The 14,979-nt window shown below is 39.0% G+C and overlaps 1 protein-coding gene across 3 annotated transcripts in view; it reads right to left on the bottom strand.

Moving 5' to 3' along the window:
• Positions 1-220: 220 nt before the first annotated feature.
• lmbr1 (limb development membrane protein 1) overlaps positions 221-14,979 on the bottom strand; it is a 245,541-nt gene continuing 230,782 nt past the window's right edge. For all 3 annotated transcript variants that reach the window (XM_070881637.1, XM_070881639.1, XM_070881638.1), the window contains 2 exons: positions 8,742-8,903; positions 221-7,125 (listed from right to left, as the gene is read on the bottom strand). In XM_070881637.1, the coding sequence (XP_070737738.1) occupies positions 7,040-7,125; positions 8,742-8,903 (248 nt within the window). In that variant the 3' untranslated portion in view covers positions 221-7,039. The remainder of the gene's footprint in view (positions 7,126-8,741; positions 8,904-14,979) is intronic.

Raw genomic sequence — 14,979 nt, 5'->3', positions numbered from 1 at the left:
GTTGTGGGAAGCTGTGGTTGGATCATCTTGATTTCCTGTCAATTACAACCTCCTAACTGAAGGAGGGTGGGAAATTATCAGATATTTCTAATCCTATATTGCACGATTCTGTTTTATACTGCTCAAACTATACAATCCAGCTACCTTCCAAGTACTGTATTTTTCCTTTGGCCTTTGACAGATTGTGAAAAGAATATGTAAAGGCACAATAAACACTGTTCATTGAATTTATTGTAAACACAAGAGGAGCTACAATGTAAACTTTGATTACAAACTATTTTACAAAAAAACTATAAACATAATATAGGTACAATGTTGATGATACATTCTCTCATTGCCAACAATGAAACAATACTAACATGCAATATATCAACAGCTGTAACACCCAGGATATGTATCCTAGACATCAAAATGAACAGCCTAACAAATGAATTGGCAGCTGCTTGCTTGTGTTTCTGTAAGTTATGTCCAAATAAATTCTGCATAAGAACAAAACTGTTTGCTTTAGAACAACATGTAATAAATCCATTTATGCAAGTATTCTGTTGGACATCAAACAGTGTTTATTTGTGATAGGAAATTACTACATTTAGATTATGAATGCTGACCAAAAATGTTAAAAACATTAACTGTCAGTGGCTGAAAAATAAGTAAACTAACTAACATGATAAAAACAGAACTTTTTTTGTTTACTATCATTTTGAAAGGGTAAGATGACTGCAGTTCTTTTAGCTGTTCCAACAAAACATGGCTATTATGAAGAGTTAGTTTTTGGACATCTCTATTTGCAGGAGTCACCATTTTCCTTAAACTTTAACATAGCCATTATTTTTAGAAGAAGTGAACATTAAGCCATGCCAGTATAATAACTGTGGCTCTTTAGTTCACCATCAATTTGGAAACATTTACAGCTTTGTTCAGGGAGCTACCAAAATAAAATACATAATACCCGTGGAAAAGACAGCCAGTTCGACACTACATCTAGGACAGCCACAGCACAGCACAGCATAACACTCATCACTCTGCACCTTAGCATCAATTTCAGAGGTATACACAAAACTGCACTGTGTGACATTTCTATTTCCTGCATCAGCTATCCCTTCGCTCTCAATGAAGTTGCAATTTCTTGCCAAATTAAGGCCAGTTTTGTACCTTATGCCCACGAAGCACTGAGTTCAGCCTACCCAAGCTCACAACAACGGACAGGCAGAGGCTTCCATTCCACTAGTTGAGGCTGCATTCATACCTCGTGCGTCCACAACCATTTCTAATCTTTCTCAACCATTTCTAACATGAGATTTAATTTGTGTAGAACTGCTTCAAACTTTAATTTTTAAAAATAGTAAAAGTATTTGGAATGAAGAGCAAAATGACTGCCAAACCAATCACAGGAGGAGCAGAGTATCTCAGCAACTGTTAAGTGTTTCTTTATCTCTGTTATGCAATCATCTAATTTTATCCAATTGCAAAATTAACTATGTACATCTCCAATACGAATGAAAGAGTTGCCGTCTTCAGGAAAAAGTAGACAATCTTTTCTCCTTTGTTTGCAAACGGCCCAGGGATGTAAATAGCATTACTTCAGCATCAAACCATCACACATTAAGCAAATGCACACAGCTCAACAAATACAAATGACTAAGAATTTTTTTTAAAGTTCCTTCCAGTAGCCATCCAAGATAATGTTAGAAAACTGCTCGTGTTTCATTTGTAAACAGTCTTACCCAATATAGTGACCTACAGAAGTGACCTGCTTCATAGACCACATGCACCATATCAGCGGCCAATGATAAACAAAATAAAATATAAAAGTGAATGCCACTCAGTACAGCTGCGGCTACCTGGCAACTGTGCATCCTCTCAACATTTTGCATGTTGTACATAAGAAAATGTATTTAGCTTATTTATATGCACTTAGACCCTTATCTAAGCTGCCTGATCTTCAATCGCATTTAGTGCCACCTTCTGCTTTATTTTAACTTACAGAAAGATAGTCAGAAAAATCAACATTGTTTTAAGTAATACTGCAGAATCCCTATTTAAAAAACTGGAGGAGATTCTTTTGAAAGTAATAGAGTGCACACCTTGAACTTAAACAAACAGAACTCATTGCAGGGATGTAATTACAATTTTATAGTTTGTAAAAAAAAGTGCAGCTGCCAATTCACCAAACTACACCCATTCTCTTCCAGACAGAATAATGCTCACAAGAGACACAAAGTGCTCACAAAGTGTTGCTTCACAGCCTAGTTATCAGAAAGTATTTCACATTTGCATCGACTGGATTTGTATATACATTTTAAATGAGCTCACTATCTGTGCCTATTTTATGCCAGTAATCCCACAATGGATGTGTGCCAGGTAAACGACATGCTTGCAAGCACAGTTACAAATATGACCTTTACCCAACAGGAATATTACTGGCAGCACAAAGTGGGTTATTCTAACAAGGTTTACTCAAACATACCAAAATGATCTGCATTTTGCACTTTTTAAATTATGTGATGGGAACACAGATTTCTATAAAAGACAAGTCAGATCACAGTGCACAAGGCAATAAAGAAGCAATTTACTGTAATGAACACTACCATAATGCACATGAATGTTACTACGAAAATGTGAGCAGAAAACACACTCAAAAGTGATATTGAACTGGGAGGCAAGAAGCAAATCACAGTGAATTTGTCATTGATGAAGAAACTCTTTGTAGGTAAGAAACTGGAAAGTTTGCAATTATCTGGTTCACATGACACCGTATGTGTAGGCCTTTTTGGTCGCTGTGCAATTGATTGCATATATGGCTGAGTAACATCATCACACTTCAACACAAAATAAAACTGAGGAATTCACCTGATCTAGTAGGTGAATCGAAATAAAGCTGCTTTTATTATCGCACCAGGGCCATTACCTTGTGCGATATGGGTCTCTTGCATTTGGTAGCAACACCAAAGTAAAATTGCCAGATTTGCTAAGGCCTGAGGCTGGAAAGACTCAGTGGCAAAAGAAAAGGGTCTTCATGGTGCCATTCCTGCCAAATCTGGCACCTTTACTTTGGCATTGCTGTTATTGCACAAGAACCAAGGGCGAAAGTCACTAACAAAATATTAAAACGGTTACTTAACTAGCTTTCTATATTTAGCATTCACAAGTTACTGTTTTAATGGCAAAGCAACTGTGTGCTGGTAACTAGTCCATGTTGTGTTCACTATGCACTTTTACACTATTGGCTTTTTTATTCACATTTGGAGGTGGTGACCTCTGTGAATATCCTTTAAAATGTATTGGGCGTCAGCCTCCATAACCAAGCTGGGCTCTGATGTTTAATACATTGACTCAGAATGCAAACGCATGGACCAACACTTTGCATTTTACTTTTCTTGAACTGATGACCTGAACCTGGTAATAGATGCATGTGTCCATATTTACCTCTGTCGAAAACACTGTTTTCCAGCATGATGGGCCATGTTTTTTTTTTTTTAAAAAGAGTGCAGCTGAAAAAGGGACAACGGTGTGCTTGCCAATATGCTGCACTCTAGTGTAAAAGTGCCTTAAAATTCAATAGATTAAAGACTCCTCCTTACTCTTCTCAGGAAAATAAAAACATTGAATGCAAATGAAACCTGTATAAAATATCAGCGAGTAACAGTTTATTTTTTAAGGGGTAGAAGGAAACGGCATTCTTGGATCCTACAAACATCTCAAGTGATAATATCACATCAGTCTGCAAAAATATATGACCGCAACAAATCAAAGCCTCTTCACTTGCACCTTTGCTAAAAAGAAAAGCTCAGAGTAGCAGTCTGGATTTTGGCATCTAGTTAGATCAGTTCACAAAAAGAATTGATTGTACCTTGAACAAAAGTAAATGCAATGGGCTCGACGCGTGGAATGGCTTTCTCCCCATTCACACATTAAGTCCTTTAAACTGTTCCAATAAGTAAGATAGATACAAGCCAGTGTTTGCTGATGGTCCTGGAAATGGTCTATGAACTCAGTGGTTTCATTATACCAATAATCCTTATACTATTTCTTTAAGTTCAGATAAGAATAAAGCAATCTACCTGCGTACATGTCTGTACCCATTTAACATCAATGAACATCACAGAGGATTGGAAACATAGCATCAGGGGCTTTATCTACAATGAACTATCATAACCACACTGACCAGACATGACTAGCGTTACAGTTAAAGAAAAATGAGTAGAAATCAAATTCAAAATATGCAATGTACTCTACTACTACTATCACTGAAGGAAAGTTTGGACCAAAAAGAATGTAAATGACAAAAATAGCACATGACATATTGAGGTGATTCAAAGTTTTCAAATCTTGTAAACCAGTCAAAGCAGCTCACATGGGCTTTATTTTTCCGTGTTCAACAAGACTCAAGTGGAAAATATTTTTAAATTGCCCAATTCATTCAAACGTCCAGGCCCAACTTACTGCAGATCTATGAGCATAAAATACATTTCAAAGTTTATTCTTCCTGTTCTGTCCCTAAAAGCAATGTTTATGTGCAACAGATTGTCAGACACTGGTGAATAGAGCCTTCATTCAGCCATTGTTTCAGTCTAATTATTTCCTAACTACATACCTTTTTTGTTCAGCCTAGAATCTACATAGATGGGTTTATCAAAACGGATCACAGCTAATAAAAACAGAACTAGTATTTAACCTTGATGCAAGGTAACCGAGGTCTGCAGGACTCAGAAGAATGTGAGCATAGTCTTCGAATAAATTTGAAGAGCACACCACATCTCTCTGGAATGATACAGGCTACAATTGTATAATGCTATAGTCAATATCCTTGCACCCAGTTTTCTGACAGCAGAGTAGGACAAGTTCTCATTGTTTCAGTGTTCAAGGTGATGATATTAGAAAACAGAACATCTTTCATTTTCCATTAATAATTCAACAGAATTTTCTTCACCTCCCTCCACCCAATCAAATGAATCTGCTCAGATAGAGTAAAGAGTTTCACAGCGTAAATTTACTAGTGTTCAGCTCAATTAATAAACACAAAAAACTGAAAAACTTTCCCTTTCCTGGATCCTAAAAAACACTTCCAACAGAATTAAAGGGAAACTCAAATACGTCACCTAATAGGTTATTGGATATTAATTAATTAAAAATTATAGATACTTGCCATGAATCAGTATGCCTGAAGTGAGTATACAGCGGAATTGAGAACAAATAAACTTGCAGTTATATTGCACCTTATTGCATCCCCAGGACATCCCAACTGCTTTACAATCGATGAATTACTTGCAGGTACAATTAGTAGTTTTGTAGCCACCAAGGCATTACACATTTTGGGGGGGGAGGGGGGGTGGGGAGTGTGTATAGGGGAGGAAAGAGGAAAACTGATTCTGTTTTGGCATGACTCAGACATCATCACAAATTAAATCACCAGTATGGAGGCTGTTTTGTGAAGATAAAAAAGGTAGGTCATGTTTGCCAAATATTGGCGGACTTTTGTTTTTGTCCACTATAGAGGTTTATTTGTAAGTTTTAATAATATGCCTCTGGGTCATTTTTCAGATGCTGAACAGAGAGCCATTTCATGCTGGGAATGGACTACCATAAAACATCACACCTTGTTTATGGATTTAATACTTTAAAAGGGACTTGTATTTTAATCCCCTTTCTGTATTAACCTAGGCTTCGAAAAAGTTAAATGATAATGGTTTAGAAGAGCACTATCCACTCCTTGGAATTTTTTCCACTCTGAGCTCTACAGCATCGCACAACAATAACAGTAAATCAAGAATGTACTGGTGGCAGCAAAGACTTTAGGAATAGATTTCAGCAAACAATTAGTAACCCATTGATCCGGAACCATTCTGCTCTAAGTCTCCAGTCTGCATAATTTGTGATCATTTATCTGGCTTCAAATCGCAAACTCTCGACATTAACCCTGCCTCCTCCATAAGTCATCTTCGACACAACTATTTAATGTCATGCATAATGCTGTCAAAACTTATTGCAATTGTAGGTGGATATTTTAAGATTCAAGATACCAATGGAATTTAGTACTCTATTGCTGTGAGATGGGAATTCTAAACACAAGATTAATACTTCTAACGGCTGAATATAAATTCCCAGCCTCTGCGATCTGTAAACCAGGCTGCAGTTTCGCTGCAACCAGTTTCTCCAAACTCATGGAGGCCACCTGCCAAGATAGGTCTGCCAGCATTCAGATTAGTTCACTACTGGCAACTGGATTGTGTCGGGAAGTTGCAAGTGCACTGGTTTCCAATTGCTGGTATAAGAGGCATTCACCTTATAGCTACACTAATCCTGTTTGGATTTATTTACCAATAAAGCACAACAATTTAATTTTTGTTTTACAGCAGAAGATTGAAAACAGATTTGTCATAATGCCACAGGAGAGTTTAGCCAACAAACTAAACACATTTCCTTTCTGCTAAAGCTAACTTTGCTGCATTCAGACTGCAGATTTGAACGTGACCTGCACTTGCATAGAGTCCAGGTTGGCTCAATTGAAAATTACGGATTCTGTTCAAAAGCAGCGAATGGTATCAGCTCCACAATGTCAATGTAAGCAACAGCCAGAATTCCAGAGCTCTCTGGAAGAGCATGTTTGCATGCCAAGACATCACAACATAATTTCTCTTGGTGATACATTTTCCAGAAGTGGTACTGGGCCTGGATATACTAGTGCTTCAGTGACAGACTGAGCAATTGCCCCCAAAGGAAACTTAAAACACTTCCAAAGGAATTCCAAATCATAATCTGGTGATTTGTAGAAGTTAGTCTAAATGCAGCATGATCGTCCAAGCTAAGTACATTCAGTACTACCTCTAACTCTTGTTGAAATGCAGTGAGCCCCAGATATTCCCTTCCTGTGCATTTCTCAGACAGCATTTTCCCCACAACAGAACGCTTCTCTGACTCCTAGTAGCTGCTGAAAATAAATGACCGCCAAGACTCCGGATGGGGTGGGAAGAATGGAATGTTGTGTGACTGAATTGTTTGCCCCCCGAAAGTTGCCTATATTGTTGCCAGCTTTCGCTTCTCAGAATGATTTCTGATGTCCATTTGCAGAATGCAGGACCTTCTCTGTCTCTTGTGTCCTATTTGAAAGATGTAGATTATTCAGGCCTGAAGAGAAGGGGAACAAAAAGTTTGAGTTTGTAAAAAGCAAATAGTGTAATCAATGATGTACAAGTGTTATCCCTGCATTTAAATCAGTTAAAACTAGCTACAGTTAGTCAGGTCCATTATTTTGGCAAGAAGTTTAAACAAAAGGGAAGGTTTTGCAAAAATTCACACCTCACTGGACAAGTATCAAAATTAAAAATGTTTACAGTCAGTTTAGCTATCTGCTAAATAGAGAAAAATGTTTCAGTAATATTTTTTTATTTCTCTTTTCATCTTTGTACAATACACAAGACTAAAATGGAAAAATATTAATTTACTGGAAGTTCATAGAAAATGCCTGTTCAGCTTCAATTACCAAAACTTTAAAGGTTTCAAAGAGAGGAGTTCTGATAAAGAAACACTATGATTATGTTTGGAGACAGTGCAGGTGGCACGGGGAAGGCAATTCATATGTGGACTGTGCAGAAACAAACAAAACAAACAAAGTCATTTGAAATGTATCCTATAGCTTAATAAAAGCAACTTTATGTCCTCAAGTAAACAAACCGTTTAAAACTGCAGCAGAACCAGAATTAAATAAATCAGCAAGTTTTTTTGAAATCAAAATTTATGGAGTTAAGAATGCTCATTGTGCCAGGAGGAATGTAGGAAATTAAGTAGCCAGAGCATCTGAACTCCTCAATCAAACTACTGCTTTGTAATCATTTTAATGCATCCTATGGAAATATATTTCTTTGTTACAATAGAATAAAATATTTTAAGGAACATTTAGAAATGTAGGATGCTACTATAATTTGAGTTTTGAGTTGATGGAAAGCAGTTCTGGATCCACAAAAATGGCAGTAGAATTCAGGAATCAAACAAGTATCTGACGAAAGCCAGGAAGTGTAAGTTGTGTGCCCAGAGGAGGACAACACCACCCCAGTACAAAGCCACATTTTAAAAGTTCCCACAGAGCTCAAACTTACTTTTCAACTTCTTTTATTAAATGTTTTGAGGAAGTAGGTGCTACTCCCTGCCCACTTCCAACATTAAGAATTTTCAGAATAAGGGGTCGCCCATTTAAAACAGAAATGAGGAGACTTTCTTGTCTCAGAGGGTCGCAAATCTGTGGAATTCTCTACCCCAGAGAGTTGTGGAGGCTGGGTCAGTGAATGAATAGATTTAAAGTGGAGATAGACAGATTTTTGAACGATAAGAGTCAAGGGTTATGTGGAGCGGGCAGGAAAGTGGAGTTGAGGCCAAGATCAGATCAGCCATGATCTTATTGAATGGCGGAGCAGGCTCGAGGGGCCAAATGGCCTGCTCCTGCTCCTTATGTTCTTATGTTCAACATTAGCCACTCGGAGCAAAAATCCTTTGTAATCAACCCAGTGCAAACTGTAGTAAAAGGTAGCCATAATGGGCAGTGTAACTTAGGTCTGACAACGGTACCTGCCCAATAATCCGAGATATATACTTAAAGTGCAATTACAACCGAAGTGATAGGTGAATACATTTATTTTAATGTCAAACACACAAAAGTGTTTAATTAGTATTAGTACAGGTCAGTAAAAATTTTGAGCTTCTTCGTTTTATTATTGGATCTAGGAGAGTCAACCGATATTGGCGCTTACCTAATGCTTTAAGCAGTTCTTCTCTTACAGCAGATGTAAATTTTCTGATCAGGCACAGAGTCGTTACCACAGCAAATAACAGATTGTATGAGAGTACAATGTAAAAATTGCCAAGCCAGTTGAACCTTCCAAAGTCTCCAAGTAAGTCAAATCTTGTTATTCCTGTTAAAAACAAGTATTGCGGAAAAAGGAGAAAAATCAAGGAGGGTGCACACAAAGTATGTAACAGATTAACATTGACAGATTTCCCAATACATTTCTGCACATCAGCAGGCAAGTATCACACACCAAGAACAATGTTTGCAACACTTGGGAGCCTGCAGTCAAATATAATTTCATACAAGGCTAATGTTTAGCATTTACATCATTAATGAGAAGAATGATAAAGCGATACACAAAGGGGGAGAATTTCGGGGCGTTGATGTCTCGGGGGGGGCGCCAGTGACTTTTCGCCTGGGCGCGGCACCACTAACGAGTCCCGCTAAATTCAGCGGTAACCAGTAGCACCCTGCTCCGCTGGCGGTGACATCACCACCGTGCATAGCGACCAGTTTTGTCCACGGAGCGAAAATTCAGGAGTGCCCCCTGAAGCTGCACCGGGCGATGCCAGCGACAGTTTTAGGGGGCTGTAGGCTGCTTGTGGGGTGAAATTTAAAGGGGAGGTGGGGATTTTGAAAAAAAACATCCAACAATGGCTTTGTGGATTCCGGGATCCGTGCCGCAATCCCCGCTCCCCGGTAGACCAGGTAGGGACCTGCAGAATCTGCAGCTTGGCCCGCCCCTTTAATTTTGCACTCCACTTGCTCTCAGGGCGGTTACCCAATTTAGGTTGTGTGCCGAGACCTCTGTATCTGGCAAAGGATATCCCGCCTCGTGGCAGTTACCGCTCCCCAAATCCACCCACCCCCTCCCCCAAAAGGTAAGTAGGGATTGTTATCCAAGACACCAAATTGCACTAGGTATTATGCATAATATACTTTCTCTCCAGTCTTCTGCTCAAGATGCAGGGGTTAAATTTTGCCTTGGGAGGTAATGAGAAGCAAGCAGTATCGCTTTGGCCACCCGTTATACATCCCGGCTGATAGTCTGTTTCATTGAAGGCAATGGAACGGAGTATCAGGCCGGGCATCTAACAGGCAGCCAATGCAATACCGCCTGCTTTGAACTACCACAAAAGATGAATTTCTACACACAGACTCTCCCTGGGGTATCACTTCCCAAACTTCAACACGTTTTTGATCCCTCATTCTAATGACCATTCTTTGGTGCGAATCAAAACTGTGTAGGTTTTTTGAACATAGAAATCCAATTCTCTCTTCATATAAAGTAAATACGTTCCCACACATGCAACTTCCAGCAACAGTTACTAGAAAGCAATGAGGAGTTGGAACCCGGCTGATTTTTCTCCTCACTGCCCAAGAGACACAGATACAAACTGCGACATCCCAACTAGAGCACTGTCTGAGATCAGCTGACTCAGCACAGACTGTTTGGTAGTAGAAATTGTGATGTACGCTGCTGGTGTGGAGCCTTGCTAGGTTCACATACGATGTGTATAACAGGAGCTACAATGTTGTAACTCTATCTCAGACCCCTGCTTGCATGTAAAGAGCCGTGCATATTCTTCCCTTTGGTATATATGGCTTAGGGTGACAACAGGTAATGTCTTTTTCCACTTGGACCAGAGAGAGAACCAAAGCTTTTTCTGAATGAATCGTGTGGGGAAAAAAAGTTTCTGTTGAATCATTGGACAGTAAAATCCATACACTAAAATGTGAGGGTACTGCAGGCTGGCATTTTACCAAAGGAGTAGCATTCCTCAGTAAATCAACCCAACCCGCAGGGAAGTGATACCCCTGCTACTTGATTATGGCAAAGCTAGAACTGTGCACTCGATGTTAATCTTTCCATACTGTAATGGCTTAAGAATACACTAGACCACAACAACTGCCATTGTTTCCAAATAAAAGTAAATGTTAGTGATACAAAGTAAGTAAGGGAAGAAAAAAACTGTACTAGTAAGATTCTGAACCTGTTAATGCTTTGTAACAGTCACCTTTAAACATGCATGCACGTACTCCATCACATATACTAATGATGTCAAATAACTGTTCCGATGATGAAATGCCTATTGTAAAATATATACATTCTGTAGGGCTGATGTGAAATATCGGTACTTCGTACCTAGGTTTTAAAAGTATGGAAGTTTGATTTTAATAGAAACAGAAAAAGGCATTATTTCATGCCTTTCATGAAATGTTTATCAAGAGTCTGGTCTAGTTCCCATAACCTCAAAATAAAACAAAATTACTATTACACTAGTAAGGAATGAAGAAAGTTGATGTAGATTGATGTCATGTATATGGACTTTCAAAAGCCGTTTGATGAAACACCACATAATAGACTGGTTAGCAAAACTGAAGCCCATGGAATTAAATGGGCAGAGGTAGCGTGGATACAAAATTGGTTCAGAAACAGAAAACAGAAACAGTTGTTTGTTGATTGGAGGTGTCCCCCAGGGGTCGGTATTTGGACCACTGCTATTTTTGAACACAAGAGCTAGGAGCAGGAGTAGGCCATATGGCGACTCAAGCCTGCTCCGCCATTCAATAAGATCATGGCTGAAGTTCTACATCAAATCCACTCTCCCACCCTGTCCCCATATCCCTGGACTTCCTTAGTGCCCAATGATCTATCTCCGCCTTGAATAATACTCAACAACTGAGCACCACAGCCCTCTGCAGTAAAAATTTCTCCTCATCCCAGTCCTAAATAGCCGATCCCTTATCGTGAGACTATGACCCCTAGTCGAACTCTTTGGTATTGCAGCAGGACTTCCTTACTCTTATACTCCAACACTCTTGCAGTAAAGGCCAACCTACCATTTGCCTTCTTAATTGCTTGCTGTCCCTGCATGTTCACTGTCTATGATTTGTGTACAAGGACACCCAAATCCCTCTGAAGACAAGTATTTACTAGTCTCTCATCTTTAAAAAGAATATTCTGCTTTTCCATTCTTCTAAACAAAGTAGATAAGTTTCACACTTCCCCACATTATACATCATCGACCACCTTCTTGCCCAATTCGTTAACTGGTCTATAACCCTTTACAGACTCTGTGACCTCCTCATATCTTACTTTCCTACCTAGCTTTGCATTGTCAACAAATTTGGACATATTACACTCGGTTCCCTCATCTAAATCATCAATATAAATTGTAATAAAAACAGAATGCTGGAAATCTCTGTGGGTCAGGCAGCATCTGTGGAGAGCAAAACAAAGTTAACGTATCGGGTCGACAACTCTTCCTCAGAACTGGCGAATGTTCGAAGAGAGCACATTCTTAAGCACTGAAAGGGGGAGGGGAACAGCTGACTGAGTTTGTACAAAAATCCTTCAAGAGTTCATTTTCCTGCATCTTCAATAATGAAAGACGGGAAAAGAAAGCTCTTCAGTAAGCTTCAGATCTATTACTGGGCCTAGCTTTAACTTATGTCAAACAAAAAAAAATAAAGATATGATTCCTTGGATCAAAGCCAATAAGAAAATATGTTGTCGTTTGATATGTTTTAGGCTAGTGAGGCCTAATGATCTAACTATACATAGATTCAGGTATATCAAGTATAAAATTACTATTGAATTAAAAACCCACTTGTTGCACATTCATGGAATACCTGTTCAATATTCACCTCCCAGTCAAAATAAACATATAGGAACACAAGAGGAGGTAGGCCATTCAACGCCTCAAGCTTGTTCTGTTATTCAGTGAGAAAATGACCGATCCATATTCTAACTTAATTGACCCGTCTTTGCTCCATATCCTTTAATAACCTTGGCACAAAAAAGTCTATCAATCTCAGAATTAAAATCATTAATTGAGCTAATGATTGGAAAGAGGTTGATAGAGTGATCATTTGCTGGGTTAGATCGGTCCTGTTGTTTTCAGAAAGGACATACTTTGGCAATCTTCCACATTAAGAACATTCTTCATCAGCTTTGTATCAGAAAAGGGCTAGTTGTTGCAAACTCATACATTTCAGCATATGCCGAACAGTATATATATATCAAAGATCATTTTCTTAATTTTGAAATTATTAAAGTAATTTGTAAGATTTCCATTTCAATTGGAAATGCTTGTAAAAATTCCACAGAAAATATAAGATTCTGAAAATTATTCATAAGTAGTCAACATGTCTCAAAGCTTACACAGGGTCTTGAAAGCAACAAAAGGGCTTAAATTCGACATACATATACGTAGTAATAAACTAGCTTCAGGTGTAAAATAGGTTTACTATTTTAGTGCTTTGTCAGGATCAGCCAGAGCCTCCCGCTGGGGTGGGGGTGGTATTGATCACTAGGCCCCAGCCTTTCCTGCTCAATTTTTACCGTAGCCTTCTCATAATTGGAGAAGGCCTGCTCTCTTTGCCACCCCCAAACCTCGGTAAACCTGATGCCCCAGACCGGCACCCTGCCGCAGTCCAAATATAAGACAGAGCCGGACGTCCTCCTTCGGCCTGGGCTCCGCCCACCCCGACCTCCCGCCCCCCACTTATTCTGAGACTGAGATCCTAAGTTTTAGACTCCCCAGCCAGGGGAAACATCCTCCCAGTATCTACCCTGTCAAGCCCCTGTAAGAATTTTATATGTTTCAATGAGATGACCTCTCATTCTTCTAAACTTTGGGGAATATAGGCCTAGTCTACTCAATCTCTCATCAATCCTCTCATCCAAGGAATCAGTCTGTGGATCTTCATTGCACTCCTTTGAAGGCACGTATATACTTCCTGTCAGGCGACCAAATCCATTGAATCTTCCAAGTGCATGTTATTGGATGAGGGCAGAATTAATGCCTACAGTCTAATAGTCTACCATGTTTCAGTATTAAAACCTCTACTGTACAGCAATCACATTGTACATATTAAATCCATAATGAGATCTAGACATCTGCACATTGTGGGAGACAGTCACAAATGATTTGTGAACAAAAGACACCTCTCCCTTGATTTAAATGATCGTATATTATATTACCACATTCAACAGTGCTTCAACGTCAGCAGGTTGAAATGCCACCGGTTCGTCCACAGCATCAAGGTGACCTTGCTTTGCAGGTAAATGAGATATCAATACATGATGGAGTGAACCACCAGTTTTCTGGCACCCCACCAAGCATATAGGCTAGGAAGATTTATTTATAATAAATAAATATATAAAAAAATAAATAATTTATAATAAGTGCCTTGCAGTGTTGGCTGCTGCTGGGACTTGACTCAATGATGAAGCTCAAAGGCAAATGTTAAATGCAGCACCAAAAGATCAAGATAAGCCAATATTTTAGAGCACGCTGATGAGTGAAGAATGTCCATTTTGTCACACTAGTGTGCACATGGCTGACTACATTTCAGTGTGAGAAAGATCATCCCATTTCAAATTTTAAAATATATTTTTACGGTATTAAGAGCGTGTAAATGTTCAACTATCCTCATTGTGCAATGGTATTTATTGCTAGCAATCTATTCAAACTAGTGAAATGAAGCCCACATTTTGTTTTAAAATAGTTGAATTTTCCATCTATATATTTAAAAGTTTCATGTTTAGTGTACATCTTTAATCCTTAGGAAAGTTTGTTAGCTGCGTATTACACAGGGAACGTGTACTTCACACTTGCACCTCAAAGAGTCACTGAAGTTTGCTGTGCTTAATCTTACATATAGGCAAGTAGGAAAATATAAAAAGACTTGCATTTATCTAATGGCTTTCATGATCATCGGACATCACAAGGTATTTTACTGCCAATTAAGTACTTTTTGAAATGTAGTCACTGTTGTAATGTAGGAAACGCAGCAGCCAATTTGCACACAGCAAGCTCCCACAAACAGCAATGTGATAGTGACCAGATAATCTGTTTTTGTTTTGTTGATTGAGGGATAAATATTGGCCAGGACACCGGGGATAACTGCCCTGTTCTTCTTTGAAATAGTGCCAAGGGATCTTTAACATCCATCTGAGAGAGCAGACGGGGCCTCGATTTAATGTCTCATCTGAAAGATGGCACTTCCAACAGTGCAGTACTCCTTCAGTGCTGCACTGGATTGTCTGCCTAGATTTTTGTGCTCAAGTCTCTGGAGTGGGACTTGAACCCACAACCTACTGACTCGGAGGTGAGTGTGCTACCCACTGAGACACTGGCTGATACCCTAAAGCTACAATTATAAACTGGTGGGAAAAACATCTTTTGACA

This window comes from Pristiophorus japonicus, chromosome 5, assembly GCF_044704955.1.
Source record: "Pristiophorus japonicus isolate sPriJap1 chromosome 5, sPriJap1.hap1, whole genome shotgun sequence".
In the NCBI taxonomy this organism is placed as follows: Eukaryota; Metazoa; Chordata; class Chondrichthyes; family Pristiophoridae; genus Pristiophorus; species Pristiophorus japonicus.
Note: the sequence above shows the minus strand (reverse complement) of the source record. Positions and strands in the feature narration are given on the sequence as shown.